The 17,652-nt window shown below is 37.4% G+C and overlaps 1 protein-coding gene across 1 annotated transcript in view; it reads right to left on the bottom strand.

Moving 5' to 3' along the window:
• Nucleotides 1-2,594: 2,594 nt before the first annotated feature.
• The window catches only part of cep350 (centrosomal protein 350), a 43,658-nt gene continuing 28,600 nt past the window's right edge, over nucleotides 2,595-17,652 (bottom strand). The window contains 12 exon segments of the mRNA XM_051116708.1: nucleotides 2,595-4,556; nucleotides 4,705-4,827; nucleotides 6,576-6,722; nucleotides 6,828-7,301; nucleotides 7,620-9,604; nucleotides 9,699-9,781; nucleotides 9,895-10,031; nucleotides 10,191-10,351; nucleotides 11,511-11,670; nucleotides 11,907-12,100; nucleotides 14,379-14,614; nucleotides 16,669-16,791. Coding sequence (XP_050972665.1) covers nucleotides 4,395-4,556; nucleotides 4,705-4,827; nucleotides 6,576-6,722; nucleotides 6,828-7,301; nucleotides 7,620-9,604; nucleotides 9,699-9,781; nucleotides 9,895-10,031; nucleotides 10,191-10,351; nucleotides 11,511-11,670; nucleotides 11,907-12,100; nucleotides 14,379-14,614; nucleotides 16,669-16,791 — 3,985 coding nt within the window. The 3' untranslated portion in view covers nucleotides 2,595-4,394.

The following is a 17,652-nucleotide window of genomic DNA, read 5'->3' as shown; positions in this document are numbered from 1 at the left end:
GTAAGATTTTTTTTTTTTTTTTTATATTTATGTATATATACTTTTTTTTAATAAGTCTCTTCTGCTCACCAAGCCTGCATTTGTTTGATCCAAAATACAGCAAAGGCGGTAATATTGTGAAATATTTTTACTATTTAAATTAACAGCTTTCTATTTGAATATATTTTAAAATGTAATTTATTCCTGTGATCTGAATTTTCAGCATCATTAACTCCAGTCTTTAGTGTCACATGATCGTTCAGAAATCATTCTGCTATGTTGATTTGCTGTTCAAAAACTTTTTTTTTATTATTATGATCAATATTTAAAACAGTTGAGTACATTTTTACAGGATTCTTTGATAAATAGAAAGATCCAAAGATACGTTTGTTTGAAATAAAAAGCTTTTGTGACATTATACACTATATACCATTCAAAATGCTGTTCTTCTAAACGTCCTATTCATCAAAGAATTTTGAAAAACATAATTTACAGCATAATAATAAATGTTTTTTGAGCAGCAAATCAGAATATTAGAATGATGATGTGACTGGAGTAATGATGTTAAAAATTCAGCTTTGAAATCAAAGGAATAAATTACATTTTAAAATATATTCAAATAGAGAGCAGTTATTTTAAACAGTAAAATATTTAAAATTTTTACTGTTTTCGCTGTACTTTGGATCACATAAATTCAGGCTTGGTGAGCAGAAGAGACTTCTTTAAAAAACTTTAAAAATCTTACTGTTCAAACACTTTACTGGTAATGTATGTTTACTTTTTTTTTTTTTTTTTTTTCAAAACTATGTGAATGCCATCGTAATGTCACATATATTTTTTAATGTCACATTAAGTTTTAGGACATATGTTTGTTCTAAACTACGACACATTTCTCTGGATTTTAAGTATTAGATTTATGTAAGCCAGAGTAGGTTTAGTTATTTCTCTAGGTCTGTATTGACACCTTGATCCATTCGTTTACAATCACCCTTTGCTCAAATATTGACATATTGCATATGTGCCTCTTGTCCAAAGTTTCTGAGTGGGCATGTTCCACCCACACAAACTTTAATTCAGTGTTGATACTGAGAGTGACCATGGGTTGTGTTTGGAGAAAGAAACTGACATTTTACACAGGGTACATGTCATAAATACAGTACACTTTGCTGTCCTATTAGCATTAAAGGCACAGATATGTATTTAATTATTGTAAGAACTACTGAATGTGCCAAACTACTATCTATCAAAATTACACAACAAATGTCTGTTTACCCCTTCTTCCACCTGAGAGGTTTTAGCTTTCTTCACTGAATCCAATAAACACAATTATACAATATTCTGCTGTACTTATGCTTCCTAATCAATACAGTTGAAGTCAAACGTTTACATACACCTTGCAGAATCTGCAAAATGTTAATTATTTGAGAGGGATCATACAAAATGCATGTTATTTTTTATTTAGTACTGACCTGAATAAGAGATTTCACATAAAAGGCGTTTACATATAGTCCACAAGAGAAAATAATAGTTGAATTGATAAAAATGGCCCTGTTCAAAAGTTTACATACATTTGATTCTTAATACTGTGTTGTTACCTGAATTATCCACAGCTGTGTTTTTTTTTTTTTTTGTTTAGTGACAGTTGCTCATGTCTATCCTGAACAGTTAAACTGCCTGCTTTTCTTCAGAAAAATCCTTCAGGTCCCACAAATTCTTTGGCTTTCCAGCATTTTTGTGTATTTGAATCCTTTCCAACAGTGACTGTATGATTTTGAGATCCATCTTTTCACTCTGAGAACAACTGAGGGACTCAGATGCAACTATAAATGCTCACTGATGCTCCAGAAGGAAAAACAATGCATTAAGAACCAGGGGTGTAAAGACGGATCTCAAGTCATACATTCCTTGTTGGAAAGGGTTCAGATACACAAAAATGCTGAAAAAACAAAGAATTTGTGGATCTGAAGAATTGTTCTAAAGAACAGCAGGCAGTTTAACAGTTCAGGACAAACAAGGAACTTGTGAACAACTATCACTAAACAAAGAATTACAGCTGTGGATCATTCAGGTAACAACACAGTATTAAGAATTAAGTGTATGTAAACTTTTGAACAAGGTTTTTATAAATTCAACTATTATTTTCTCTTATGGACTATATGTAAATCTCTTTTATGTGAAATATCTTATTCAGGTGAGTACCAAATAAAAAATAACATGCATTTTGTATGATTCCTTATATTTTGGTAAAATATTTAACATTTTGCACATTCTGCAAGGTGCATGTAAACTTTTGACTTCAACTGTAAATCTAGCAATGTGTATATTATGAATATTGTTGTCTCCTTAACTAACTGCTTTTGTTTCTCTTTTGGGATAAATGCATAAATGTGAATGTAATTTGGCATTAAATTAGGTGTAATTACCAAAAACTTTAATTCTATATTGGTTTTTAATTTAATGTTTCATGCTAGAACATGACAACAAAACTAGGGTGTAAACAGCATTTAGACATGCCCATGTCCTTCTACTAACCATTTTTTAGCCTCAGCCAGTGCTAAGACAAAAGTCTAATCACAACACAAAAACTTTTCCAATGACAAAACAAACATTATGACTGAGAAATGACGAGATCTTTATTTACAATTTCCAAAGGATCAGTTCAGTTAACAAATATATCTATAATATGTACATGGAAGCAAAAGGAACCACGTCCATTTTCACAGCAATCTTCCATGAGTCCACTCACAGGAGATAGGCATCGACTCTATTTACACGGGTAAAACAATTTACAAGTCTTCAAGTGCACCTCTGTCACTCACAGTACATCATTATAAATACACATACACTTACGGGATGTGAAAACATTTCTACGACCTACCAATTTAAAAGTAGAAACTGATTATCAAACCACTTGTGCCACACGAATCCTAATTTCCCGCCCACAGTTAAAAGTTGAAACGCATTAGCCAAAAAGACTATTAGCAGTAGCCTATTCTCAGAACGAGGTAGAGATCTCCGTTACCTATATACTTAGACATGCTATTGGATGAGCGACTGATGCTGGGTATCAGAGACTCTTTTGCTGCATAGATGAAGTTTAACCCACTGACACGGCACAATACTCTAGATCTAACCTCACAATAATGTTGCAGGTCACTATCGGACAGACTGGCTCAGGAAGTACAGCTTTAAGAAAGGCGAGGCAGGGCTGGTTACAGCTAATTAGACACATAAGACACTATGATGATAATATGTTTCTGTTGAGAACAGGATTGTAATGGCGACTGATTTACAACAAATATGTACATCACAGTATTCGTGGATAACAGACGAGTTGGACGTGCCGAGCCCTTGAGCAGTTCCTCTGAAAGGTACACAATGAGTAAAACGCCTCCTTGAAAAGTAAACAAACGTATCCTTGTGCCAGTGATTAAAAACGTGCTTTAAAAGTTTCTGATGGGTACACACACAAAGTAAGGCAGAAATGTACATCTTACAGTATTAGAGGTTTGTCCAGCTATGAAGAAATAAGTTAAGATTAAAGCCAAAAGGGACCGTTATGACAGTCAAAGGAAGGCCGGGAAAAGTCGCTCACGTGTGAGCAAACATAACAATGGAGGCACTTAAAAATGAATGGGATAGAAGGCAAATGGTAAGGCTAGAACCCAGCGTGTCCGTGTTTAGCACAGTTCATACAGTTCAATTCAATCTTTTGGCATCCAGTAACTGTAGCAGGTGTCGCCAATACAACATTGTTTTGTATGGAGCGAAACAAAACCATTACGAGAAGTCTTAAATATCATTTACATATTTTGCATTCAACATTATCTTGCATCAAATCCCTTTACACTGTATTGCCATTTCAACATTCAAATTGTACATATTGTGCTTAGTTAATCATGTCAATGGTAAAATAATCTCTTTTTCAAACACTTTCCAATGTTATTTTCAAATTCAAATGTTACTTTTAAAAAATAAATTAATAGAATTAAAGGAAAAAGAAACAAGTATTTCTTATAATACAATCTAATTGGAAATAAAAGCAAGTCTTGAAGTCCTCAGGTCTGTCCTGATTTGATCTGACCCTTGTGTTTTAATTATAAGACTTGAGAATGGCAGAGCCAGTTTTAGCAGCATTGATGAACAGACACAGTATGGGGAATCTGGACCCAAACAGCTGCTACAGTTAACACCGCACCATCAAGAGCTGAGCTCATCAGACTTCCCAGATGAGAATATGAACATCTCCATGACAAGTCAGACCTCTGACGGGGTGTTATGACCTTGAATGCTGAATCCACCACTTTCCGTGGACTGCACAAGCAGACTGAAAGGGAATTCCTCAATGAATGTTCTTTTATCCCAAATCCTCCATTTAATTGAAGGTACCTAAAACATTTCTATGTACAGCATCATCAAAGAGTTCTTTTGGACTTCTTCTCTTGGATTTGGGTTAGAACGTCAGCTGTGTCTTTTAGCAAGGCATCAAAAATCCCGTCAGCAAGCTGCATCTTTACAAAAAGTTCATCCTCATCATAGTTCACCCACTGGGATTCCTCTTCATGCAACTCTTGGACCTAGAAATGGAAGAGTGATTAATGACTTGCGAATTTAAATATCTAAAGTCTATAAATAGAATAAAACTGATTGATTCCGTGATCAGTCACCATGGCACGTTTTGCAATTTCAGACAGCTATTCTGAATGTGAGGTTTAATTCACTTACTAGAATGTGGTCGACTCTGTCTCGCTTTTTCCGTCCAAATTTGATCATTTTCTGCCAGTCTGTTTTCTGGTTCTGCTCTTTCTTTAGACCACACAACTTTAATACCTCAGTGGTGACAAATTCCTGAATGAACAAAATACACATACACAAATGTAAATTGTATATAATAAAATACTATAGGTAAATATAGCTGCAAGCAGCGATTACCAGGGTTCAAGCGCTTTAAGGCATTGAAGCACATACAAAAAAAGACATTATTTAGCAAGCCTGTAACCACCTAAATCAAAGATTTAAAAAAAGCATTTTTGGCAAATCCAGGTAATTTACCACAGAAATATTATGGTTTTTAATGTTTATGACTGCCAACTACGCCAAATGTGGTCTGATCTCCTTAAAACTGTGCATGCTTGTTCAGAATCACCTGTCACATGTGCTCAGCAGGTTTTGTGAAGTTTTGAGTTCTCTTTAGTGCTTTATTGGATTTTGGGTAAATTTGGATAGGCCCCCTTTCTAGACAACCCCATTACAGCTTCCCAAAGGGTAAATTTCAATATTTTTTGATAATTATTGCCCTAGAGAGTCCTCTAGAATTGAGACCTAAAGAATTGCACTGCAGTGTTTTTTTTTTTTTCCAGATTCCAGCGAAAAACTAGTTCGCAAAAGTAGGTTTTTTACATTTTCTCAATCATTTAACAAACAATTTGATTGACAGCATTGGTTCCAGAGGCAAAGTTGCCCAGAATGAGGAGTTCTATCATACTATACAAATATCACGTGTACATATGGAAAAAAAATTAGCAATGTACAATCGTTTACACACTTGGAAAATGCGATAGCACCCCCAGTGGTTGATTTCTTAAAAAAATTTCACAGACCTTCGGGGCCGTGAGTCAAACAGGCCCACCGAGTTTCGTTCTGATCGGCCTCCATTAACCTTGCCTAGTAGGTGCTCAAACATTATTTGGCTAATGCTGGCCAATGTTTTTTTGGAGATACGCAAATGTCGTGTTGATAGGACAAATGGTTGCATAGGTATAGCCATTTTCATGTTTTTTTTTTTCCCCTCTTGTAGCGCCACCAAGTGGCCAAGCATCACGATTTTTGTCCTGTGAGGATAGTCCTCAGACTGAACTCTTACATATGTGATATCTCATTCCATTCAGGAGTTAAGGGCATTTCACCAAAAGTGGCCCTGCCCCTTTCAAATGTTTTGACGTCTCTTTGCAACGGTGAGACAAAAGTTAAACTTTTTAAAAATAATTATTGATATTCACTCTCCAGAGAAACTTTCTGGACTGGTTTGGTTAAGATCGGGATGAAAAACCTAGGACTAGTTTGCAAAATAAAATTTTTTCAAAAAATCCAAAATACCCGAAAATTTTGCAGCCTCATGATTGAATCTTAAGGAGTCCAACGACACACTACACTTGAGCCTACAACTCACAGTTTAGGAGTTGTGAGCGATTTTGTACTTTTGATTGCTGTAGTGCCCCCATCAGGCCGATTGGGGCGAGCCTTGGTGACACTGTCGGCGGTGTGAGTATCACCACCGACTTACCACTGGAGTGAGTACTACCACTATTAGCTTGTATTTATAATGTGGGGGCGGGACACTTCCTGATTCTAGAGAGCATTCGATTGGACAGAAAGTTGGTTGAAAAGTTGAAGTGCAGGGTGATGTCATCAAAATCATTAATCCACATTGGCGGAAGTGAGCGACTAAGTTTTCAATGCTTATATCTTGTAAATGTGAATTTCGTCATTGTTTTGGAGCACACTAGCTTATAGATAACCATAAGGCTAACACATTCATACTAAAAACTTCAATTTTGATTTCATGGGCACTTTAAAACTATTGATTTCTTGCATACCTGGACTGTTGTGAAGTCACTGGGGGATTTCACACGATGGAAGTAGGTGGAATTAAGGCGACGTGGTTTCATCCATTGTGGCTGATCAACTTTTGGATCTTCTGCATAGATGTCTTGAATGACCTCCCATGATAAATCAAAGACGGCCTGTAAATAAATGCAACAGCAAACATTACTCGTCTTCCTGGAAATGCTTACAAAAATCTTGCAAAGGTTAAACAAACACCTCAGTGTCAGCATATCAATCCCTACCAGTTTGTAGCTTCGTTGGCATTGAGCCTCGAGGTCATTGGCTTTGGAGTCTCCTTCCAGGAAAATATTAGTGGGTTGAGGTTTGGGTACTCCAGTCAGACTTGGTCTACCATGACCCAGTTTACAGCTTTTCCAGATCTCCTGAGTAGCAGCGATGACCAGTTTCTCCACCTCCTTGACAGTGTGAGGAACAATCATGGTGGGCTCCTCTAGTTGCTTCATCTGCACAGGAAGTTCAGGTCTGGGCGGTGTTTTGACCTGTTCCCCCGCAGGCAAACTCAAGGAGCTAGAAACCCCATCTTGCTGCTGTTTATGTTTTTGCTTCTGCTGTTGTTTTCGTGAACTGAGACCAAAGTCCTCATCGAACCAGTCCTGATCGTCACCAAGGACATCGAAGAGCTCGCGGCTCAGTTCCAGCTCTGCCAGACGTTTAGCTAGCTCTTCCTGTCCACTCGTACCCAGGACAGGGCTCTCCTGTTGAAGAAGCATAGTTAACACTCATCAAGATCACCTCTTTACAACTGGCATCAAGAGAAGATCTGATTTATCTTTACATTCTCTATTTGAACTTTGCAATACAGGCCTAAACAGAAGGTTCCAAGGTAACATCAGTCCCTAGATTTTTGTCAATACAGCTGGAAATGTCAACTTAAGCATTACACATTAGCAATGTTATCAGCTTGTTGGGTAAATCATTCACTTTATATCAATAAATAACTGAGGTTTTTAACTAGTTTCTCATTTCATCTATTCTATAGGGTCTTCAGATAAATCAAAATCAAAGTCACTTACAGGTCTGTTGCAATGCTCTGGAGATGAAAGTTCCTCCTGATCATCATCAAAGAAGGTGCGGAAACTATCCGCCTTCGCTTTAGATCTGCTCTGAGACTTAAAGTTGTTGCTTCTAAGTCCATCATCTTCATTGATGAAGTCTCTTTTCAACTGATTAGCAGCTGATAGCTTCTCCTCTTTGTCTTTCTTGATCTTCTGAAATTGCTTCACCGCATCACTTAAGAAGTTGTCCACAAGTTTATCTGCGAGGGTGGTCAAAGCCCTCTTGTTATTCAAGTCTTCTCTATCAAGACTGGCCTCCTCAATTGAGATGTCAGTGGATTTCTGAAGACCATCAACTCTGGATTTCTCATCCTCAACCAAGAGGTCCAAAATGACTGCTGTTGGTTCTTCTTCCTGCTTCTGTTTTTTAGATGTCCCTTTATCCAAATTATTAAGCAACGGAACAACATTATCAACAGATGCGTCCTCGAATTCGAGAATGATGTCCCTGTCTCCGCCGTTAGGCACTGTGTGCCGACTTTTGTCACAGTCCTTAATGATATTGCACTCAATATCATTAAAATCCAGGTTATGCTGAGATTTAATAAAGGTGCTTTGCCCAGTGGAAAGCCGTTTGATGTTAAGTTCCAATGGCTTTTCGTGCACATCCAAAGGCTCTCTAGTTTCAGGTTGCAAATCCAGGTCAGATTTTTCTCCTTTAATTTTGTTTAGCAGATTTCTATGTTCCAAATGTTCCTCAGAACCTTCGTTTTTATTATTTGGCTGGTCATCAAATGATGAATCTTCATCTTCAGTATCTGCACTGGCCTCAAATTTCTCTGGAAGACGAGAGATCTTGTCCGGTGGGGCGAATATACCATGTTTTTCCCTACACTCAAAGTATACCACCCCATCGTAAGTTCCATTGTTACTTCCTTCAGGGTTGTCCAGTTCAACCCCGGCCCAGAATCCATTGGCAAAGTTAGTCTGTCCCTTGAATCTTAGTGTCCCTGGTTGTATATTACTCACCAGAACCCGGTCTCCAATGCTGAAGCTTGGCAATTCGTCCTTCAAAATTGGCATTTGGGGCTGTGGTGAAGTTGAACATTTTGAAGGGCCCATGATGTCTTCTTTGGAGCCTTTACCAAGGCTATTGAGGTCTGCATGACTTTCAGTTTGGAAGCTACCATTAGTACCTCCTGATCGGACACTTAGTTCTTCTTCAATTTCCTCTTCACTGCTGTACACTGGAGACTTAACAGATTTTTCTTTGGGCTCTGGGGCAGAGGGCGATGTAGGCTTTGATTCATGATTATCCTCCTTGAATGACGACCCAAATGAAGACTCAAAGTCGTCGTTATAGCCATCACCTGAGGGTGATGGTGTATCTTTGATCTTTGGTGAATCCTCCTTTTTAGACAATGAGAAGTCAGGGGTATAAGAATGATCTATGGCTGAAGGAGTCTTTTCAGCTGAAGGATAGTCTATATCTTTTGATTTCGCTACAGGAGATTCATTTGAGTCAGTAAATCTCATACTCTCTCCAGCATCTGCAGAATTTTGAAATGCTGGCTTGTCATCAGCATCCTTCTCAGACAACCTGTCCTCTTCAAATTTGGGTTTCACATCATTCAGAGATGGAATCTGAAGCTCAAGATCCAGTGTAAGCAGAGGGTGAGAGTGCTGGTCAGATTGGTCATTCTCAGACCCCTCTGACTTTGCATATTCCAGTTCCTCCATAATACCTGACTTGTGGCTTGAGACCACGCTCTCATCTTCTGAAAGGAGTTCATTGGCCTCTGGTCTGGCAGAATGTTCTTTGATTGACCGGACATCTTCTGACGGGTGGCTTGGATACTCTGGACTATGCAGGCTCCTCAAAATGTCCATATGTTCTGGACTTCCCATAACTGGAGTTGGAGTAACTGTAGGAGGATCTTCATCAGAGGAAATGTCATCATGTTCTGATGAATACTTATGAAGACTTGACGGTGCAACATCATCTGCAAACAAATACACAATTTTTAAAATTATGTATTCTTTAAATGTGGTCTGAATCAGTATTCTTAACGTCAACATTAAGAAATGGGATTGCACCTGTATCTGCTGGTGTCTCTGTGGGCACAGTCTCTGATTTCTCAGATTCTGTGACAACCTTCCAGTTCTTGCTAGTCTCAGGCCTGTAAAGTAAAACATACATCAAAAGTTATACGAATTACACAACAGAACAAAAAAAAAAAAAAAAAAAAAAAAAAGAGTAAATGAAAAATGATTGGTAAATGTCAAGGCTGACCTCTGAAGCGGAGGAGGTTTTATCCGAGGCTTTTCAGTGGCTGACGTGGGAGTTTTAATCTGGGGTTTAGTAGCTGGAGTGCTGTCTGGCTCTTTACTCAACTCGGCCTTGGTCTTCTGAATAAAGTCATTATATGACTGGGGAACCAGAGGAACACAAACATTAACAAATACAGCATACTGACAAATTTTTGTACAGCCAATTAAAATAATGGCAAAATAATAGAGCAAGAGAAGCGGTTTCTTTATGATAAACAGCACACAAATAGGTGAATAAGAAAGGTGATGATGGCCGACCTCCAACTGTTTCAGCAGACTCGCCTCCTGAGCTTTCAGTCGCTCTTTCTGCCTCTTCTTTTGCTCTTTCTTTAGCTGGTACACCACCGATTTGCGCTTGCGGAGCTCGTCCTTGAGGGCGTGAATACGGCTCTCAATATCACTCTGATCAGATGTGGTCTCTGAGGTAAGAATAAAAATATTACCATTGTCAAATCATTGTCTTTGCTAAAAATACCTAATATGGCACTAAACATTTTCATCCATAAAGAACAAAAGTGTCAAAATACAATATTTAAATAATAAAAAGGCAATGTTTTAAACCTAAAAGAAGCACAATTTCTTTTAGAACAGTATCTCTTTTAGACAGATCATCTCTATAAGGCAGGTAGACTCATCTGTGCTTCTGTAACATGACTAAGCGGTTTGATCCAGAGAAGTGCATACATAGATAAACAGAGCATTATATTTTGCAGGCACAGTGTTCCTCTTCCTGCGTTTACATATCCAGTTTATTAAAGATGTAAATGATCAACTAAATTAACATGCCAGGTATGTAGCAACTTAAGAACTATGATTTTAAAAAATAAATAAGTAAAAAAGATTACCTGGATTAAGAGAGCTAAATACTACACTTCCAGTCAAAAGTTTTTGAACAGATTTTTAATGTTTCTCTGTCTTGTCTGCTCACCAAGCCTGCATTTATTTGATCCAAAGTACAGCAGCAGTAAAATTTTGAAATATTTTTACTATTTAAAATAACTGTTTTCTGTTTGAATTTATTTTAAAATGTAATTTATTCATGCGATTTCAAAGCTGAATTTTTAGCATCATTACTCCAAGCTTTTGAATGGTATAGAGTATAATGTTATAGTGTACAATCTTTGGATCTTTCTATTCATCAAAGAATCCTGAAAAAAAAGTACTTAACTGTTTTAAATATTGATAATACAAAAAAAAATTTGAACAGCAAATCATATTAAAACGATTTCTGAAGGACCATGTGACACTGAAGACTTGAGTAATGATGTTCAGCTATGATCACAGGAATAAATTACATTTTAAAATATATATGAATAAGAAAGCAGTTATTTTAAATAGTAACAATATTTACAATATTACTGCTTTTGCCGAATTTTCGATCAAATAAATGCAGGCTTGGTGAACAGAAGAGAATTCTTTAAAAAACATTAAAAACCTTGCTGTTCAAAAACTTTTGACTGGCAGTGTACATGAAACTACTCTAAATGTTGCAGACTTCAAAGAAAACAAGTCCACATTATGTTAATAGAGCAAATCCAGATCATTTCCGAAGTCTGATGGGGGAAGCAAGGGTCTTACCGGATGGAGTGGCTGAATGAGGGTCACTGGTGTGGGCCTCACTGGTCTTGGAGCTGGAGCGCACCTGCATCTTGCTGTTTCCGCTGGCGCCAGTGACAGTGCCAGGTCGGCTACTGTCTGAATGTCGAAGAGAGCTGAGGCTGGCTTTCTCTGGAGGAGACTGCAACACATACAGGAAGAGGGATCCAAGGTCAGGACATGGAAATCACACTCACCAAAGAGAGTTATAATCAACACTGTTTAATGTAACTGTGGAGTACTTGTAAGATGCAAACAACTTTGCATATCTCTATGCTTAATATCCAATAATTGCTCTAAGAACTCAAACTCATAAACATTGGATACATTAGCTTTTTTTTTTTTTTTAACAAAACTATGTATAGATCCAGTTTTCACCTGTTTGCTGTCTGTGGCATTAAACTCAGGTGAGTAGAGAGTGTCAGGAGCAGGACTGCTGCCTGGATGAGGAGAGTGGAGTTCAGAAACAGGTTGGTCTGAGGAAGGACTGGCCAGCTGCTCTGGAGCAGATAAATCAGTGTGCACGCTGGACAAGGACAATGCTGGGGAGTCGTCATCTTCGCTGCCTGCTTCTGTGAGAACATGCATACAGATACAAAAGATGTAACGGTTCATAATAGTTGCTTTGATGCTCTTATACACTGACTTTCAAAACAAGTGAAGACAGTAAACACGATAAACAGTGGAAAACCATACCAGGGGCTGAAAAGAGCACAATAACAGTTTGTTTCCGTCTAGTGGTATGGTTCAGTTCAGTACAGTATGGTACGTAATTTTTTTCAGTTTCCAATGACGTCGATTGCTACTTTCCGGCTTCAGTTTCTGCCACGGGATGTAGGAATTATACAAGCTTCAGTCTGGATCCAATCCTTAAGAAGATCTGAGATGACCAAACAACTGAGAGGAGATGATGCCAACTCTGAACTAACATACAAAACTACCAAATTTTGCTATAAGTTTGATCGCATATAATCATTGCCGTTAATAGTGTACATGGTTTGTTTGAATATGTCATTAACTAACTGCATGATTTGACTGTACATGACTACATTTTTGCCATAGTCAAAACTGATAAAGTACTCCTAAATATAACACACAAACTTTAATCTTCTGTGAAGCTGCTTTGCATAATTTGTATCGTGAAAAGTGCTATACAAATAAACGCGAATTGAAAATGTGAATTACACCACGCCTATCAAATGGCGGTGAAAAGGCAAGCCGGATCAGGGTGCACCGTCCCGAATCGTACCATACTGTACTGTACTTTAGCAAACCGTACCAGCGGAAAAAGCCTGATAAACCAATAAGCAACAAGAGGATGTAGAAAAACAAAGACAACTAAATACAAGCACATTTCTATATTTACACTACCGTTCAAAAGTCTGGGGTCATTTTTCAATGTTTTTTTAAATTCAAAATGGTGCATTTGTGTGAATTACAAATTACAACAGTAGTAGTGTTAAATATTATTACAATTAAAATAACTGTTTTCAGTTTTAATACACTTAAAAATATCATTTATTTCTGTGAAGGCAAAACTGATTTTTTTTAATGTTGAAAACAGTTGTGCTGCTAATATTTTTGTAGAAACCTTGAGACATTTTTTTCAAGAATATGTGACCCTGGACCACAAAACCAGTCTTAAGTAGCACGGGTATATTTGTAGCAATAGGCAAAAACACATTGTATGGGTCAAACTTATGAATTTTTCTTTTATGCCAAAAATCATTAGGATATTAAGTAAAAATCATGTTTCATGAAGACATTTTGTAAATTTCCTACCATAAATATATCAAAACTTAATTTTTAAATAGTAATATGCATTGCTAAGAACTTCATTTGGACAACTTTAAAGTCGATTATCTCAATATTTAGATTATTCTGCACCCTCAGATTCCAGATTTTCAAATAGTTGCACTCACCAAATATTGTCCTATCCTAACTAACCATACATCAGTGGAAAGCTTATGTATAAATTTGACCCTTATGACTGGTTTTGTAATCCAGGGTCACATATTTGATGAACAGCAGCATTTTTTGCAATAGTAATCTTTTGTAACACTGTCTTTACTGTCACTTTCGATCAATTTAATTTATTCTTGCCAAATAGTATAGTATAGTCTTTTGAACAGTAGTATAGATAGGGTACAAATGATGTGCATATACTGGCCATTCTTCAAAAAAAAAAAACTTTCCTTCCTTTTTTCCTTCTCTATAGCTGTTTACATCATCCTGTTTTTATGTACATTTTGAAGTATCGCAGCAAAAATGACTGATGGAAACATAAAAAAAAAAAAAAAAAAAAAAAAAAAAACTTAATTCACAAACATTTTTTACACTCGTTTGAGGTGAGTTTTGAATTGTGCGAATAGGGTTAATGTGAATAATGGGAGATGGAAACACATTTTGCGAAAAATTCCTCCAGGCGCATCCAAAAAAGTAATGTGACTTTGCGCTATGGGACAGGATAACTTGACTAACCTGCATCTGAAATGTTATGGTCATTCTGAATGGCTGAGCAAAGTCTGTCGTTCAAATACTTGTGTATAATTGCCTCCCAGAACTGTCTGAAGACTGCATTTCCAAACAGCTGGCATCCGCCTCCAAAATCAGCGACTGCATTTACTGTGTTTCATCTGCTCTCTCTGAGGCGAATTTTTCATATAAACGAAAATGACTATATTCAGTGGCTGCTCCTACTTTTCTTATAGATATTTAGTGCCAGTTTATCAGGAAATGACAATTTTGTTCTCTTTGACTCGTTGGATGGAAAAGGTGCTTATTCGCAAATGTTTTATGCAATATCCCAATTTGGCAACTTTGGACTAATGCCTTTTTCACACTCTTCACCTCGTCCTGTGGGACTCTCCTGTCCACCGCTGGTTTTACTGCGCTCACTTTCCCGGCTGCGCTGCTGCAGTGGTGTTCTGTTGCGTGGCTGCTGCTGTTTTTCCCAGGCCGCCAGAGCTTGTTTCTCCATGCGGCGCACTTCAGCCTCCTCCGCGTCCAGCCTCTGCCTCCACTCAAGAAGTTCCTCCGCATGTCTGCGCCTCTGCATCAACTGCTGCTCCCTTTTAGTGAGAAACCTACAGGATAGAGAGTGAGAGAGACAAAAAGAGAGACAGAAAAGGCAGAAAAAGGGGGAGAACAAGATTGTGTAAAGCAAAGTGACACGATTTGGAGACAGACCACCACAAAAGCAGGCAAAGCAAACGTCCAAATAATGCCACCTTCCTCAAACACCAGATTAGTCTCTTTTGCAAAGGATGTCCACCCCACAAACCGTCATACAAAGTCATACACGTTAACACTCCAAAACATGCATCCCAAAACAAGCACGGCTCCACTTGGAGACCTGCATTCATTTTAAAGGAGAAAACAACCCTGTTGTGCCTTTAACATCCTTTTAAGGGTAAAACTCATGCATCTGATATAGCTCATGGGTGACACACGGAGACAACCACCTGACAAACTGAAACACGCAGGTTTCACCCAGGGTTTTGACAAACAGTGTTATGCTTTTGTCTCTGTAAGTGCAATCCTGCAGAGGAATTATTTGATTGCATATTGACTTTAGTCAGAAAGAACTGTATAAATAATGCTTTGGCAATACAAATGTATAGTTTTTAGACATGATAAAGCACATTACAACGAAATCTGAATAATTAGCATTTCACATTCTCATATACTCAATATTAAAGCATATTTATCTTTCTTAGCAAGCTGCACCAGGTAAAAACTTGTGCTTCACTAAAGGCAGGTCATTTTTTTTTCAGAAAAACCCTCCATGCATCATGACTTTGGTCTAGGAGATCAAACCCGCCTGGCTTTTTCATTGAGGTTTAAGATAATTAAAAACATCTTAGAGAAAAACAGATGGCTTTATCTAAAAGCAATCGTCTTGCCTCGTGAATACAGCAGCCATCTTCATCTAACCATAAATTCTATTATGTTGCCTCAGTCATATATACTCATTAGCTCATCGCGGGCTACACTTATTTAATCAGGGGCTGGAGTTAAGATTTACTGTGGCCATTGGGCAGATGAAGAAGTCCTAAACTAGCATTATTCAGAAGCATACAATATATCAGTCTGCCCGGCCTGTCTGAAAAGAGATATTCCTCCCGGTCTCCACTCACCACGATACCAAGTTCAAGAACTGATTTAATCGAGACGCTTGTGTGGTGCATAGCTGAAGCTCATGAAAGTCGTTGGGGTTGTATTTTACCACAAATCAGAAAAAAGTAGATTTTGCAAAAAGACAATAAACCCTATATTTAAGATCATCAAGATTATTTGCATTGTGATTTTCATGACAATTAAGTTAGTTAATTCAAATCACCCTTATTTAAAATTATTTTTTACTTTTTTATTTTATAGTCATGAGAATGTACTTGCATTCAAAACCATATAAAAATATAAAAATGAAAAAGAAATCATGTAAAGTAATCATGATGGATTACATTTAGGAGGCAAACATTTTCTTAAATGTCATGAAGATACCGCAAAAAAGTTGATGGTCGTAAAAACAGGCTTTGTGCATGCAAAATAGACTTTTATTTTTTCCCTCTTGAATAAATGTAAAACGTAGACGAGTTTTCGTAAGATTCACCACATATAAATTACATTTACATATTAATACAAGACAGACTAGCAACAAGGCAAAGACTGGATTTGACAGGATCACACCGCAGAGACAAAAGACTCAAGACCCAGAAATCACTCATGTAACCCACCATGATTTAAACAAGTCTAATCTTTGGCTTTGAGATCGTCGGTAATCATTTTCAAAACATTCGCCTATATTTGATCAGCAAATAAAGGCTGAAAACCCAATCACAAAGGATTTTGGTAAACATTCAATTATTAGGAATAAAAATAATCTTCCCCAATCAGATAAATGACTATGACTAGCTTTAGCCAAAGAATCAGCTTATTTCAGCATGGTGTAGCCAGTTCATTTTCATCCATTCAATCATCCCTGCATTCCTCTTTCTGTTTATATCCCCACCAAACGTTCCCCCACCCACCCAGCTGTGGCAGAGGATGAACAAAAGCATGCTCCATGGGAAATAGGTGCTGAGAGAAGGGAGGGACGGAGGGACGGGAAGAGAGAGAGGAGGATTGTGGGTAACTGTACCTGACCAACTGGCTGTAGATAAAGAGCTGGAATTTGGGGTGGAGTTTTGGGAGACAGACAGACAGAGAGGCCCAGTGATGAGCCGTAAAGACAGAGAAGAAATAATGGACAGGAGAGCAGTGTCTAAGGAAGAAAGAGAGGAGAGGACAGTCAAACAAAATGAAGAAGAACAGAGTTGAAGAGAATGAAACAATAGAAGAGAGAAAGAGAGACATAAGAAACACACAGATATGGAGACAGAGAGAGAGAGAGTGAGTGTAAACATGTGTATCCTTATTTTTTTTTCTAACTACTGTGCACACATCAACCAGTTATTGACTTTTAGCAGTTAACTACATGCTGCAAATCCTTAACAAGCCACTACTGTGAGTGTTATACTTACAAACAAGTCAAACTCTCAGAAATGATCAAAGACACTGTGTTTAAGACTAAAGGTCCTGGTAATTACAAGCTTTCCTGGAAAATCCGCCTGGAAACATTTATCTGCTCCAGACAGCAGTCTAGAGTCTCACAAAATTGTCAGAAACACCTGTGTCATATTTCAGCCTTCCATGAATGAATCATCTTTAGGGCTGTTAAGATTTTTTGGATTGATAATTAAATCTCTGACAATTCCAAGTACCTTTAATGACTAAAAAAATGTATTTGTTTTTTTTAAACAGAATTATTCACAAGTATATTTGTGACAAACACTTGTGAATATACAGTCGAGGTCAAAAGTTTACATACACCTTGCAGAATCTGTAAAATGTTAATTATTTTACCAAAATAAGAGGGATCATACAAAATGCATGCTAATTTTTATTTAGTACTGACCTGAATAAGAAATTTCACATTAAAAAAATCCTTCAGGTCCCACAAATCTTTGGTTTTTCAGCATTTTGTGTATTTGAACCCTTTCCAACAATGACTGTATGATTTTGAGATCCATCTTTTCACATGGAGGACAACTGAGAGACTCATATGCAACTATCAAGGAAGGTT

The sequence above is a fragment of the Labeo rohita genome, chromosome 8 (assembly GCF_022985175.1).
Source record: "Labeo rohita strain BAU-BD-2019 chromosome 8, IGBB_LRoh.1.0, whole genome shotgun sequence".
In the NCBI taxonomy this organism is placed as follows: domain Eukaryota; kingdom Metazoa; phylum Chordata; class Actinopteri; order Cypriniformes; family Cyprinidae; genus Labeo; species Labeo rohita.
The sequence above is the reverse complement of the archived record's forward strand: the minus strand, read 5'-3'. Positions and strand labels throughout refer to the sequence as shown.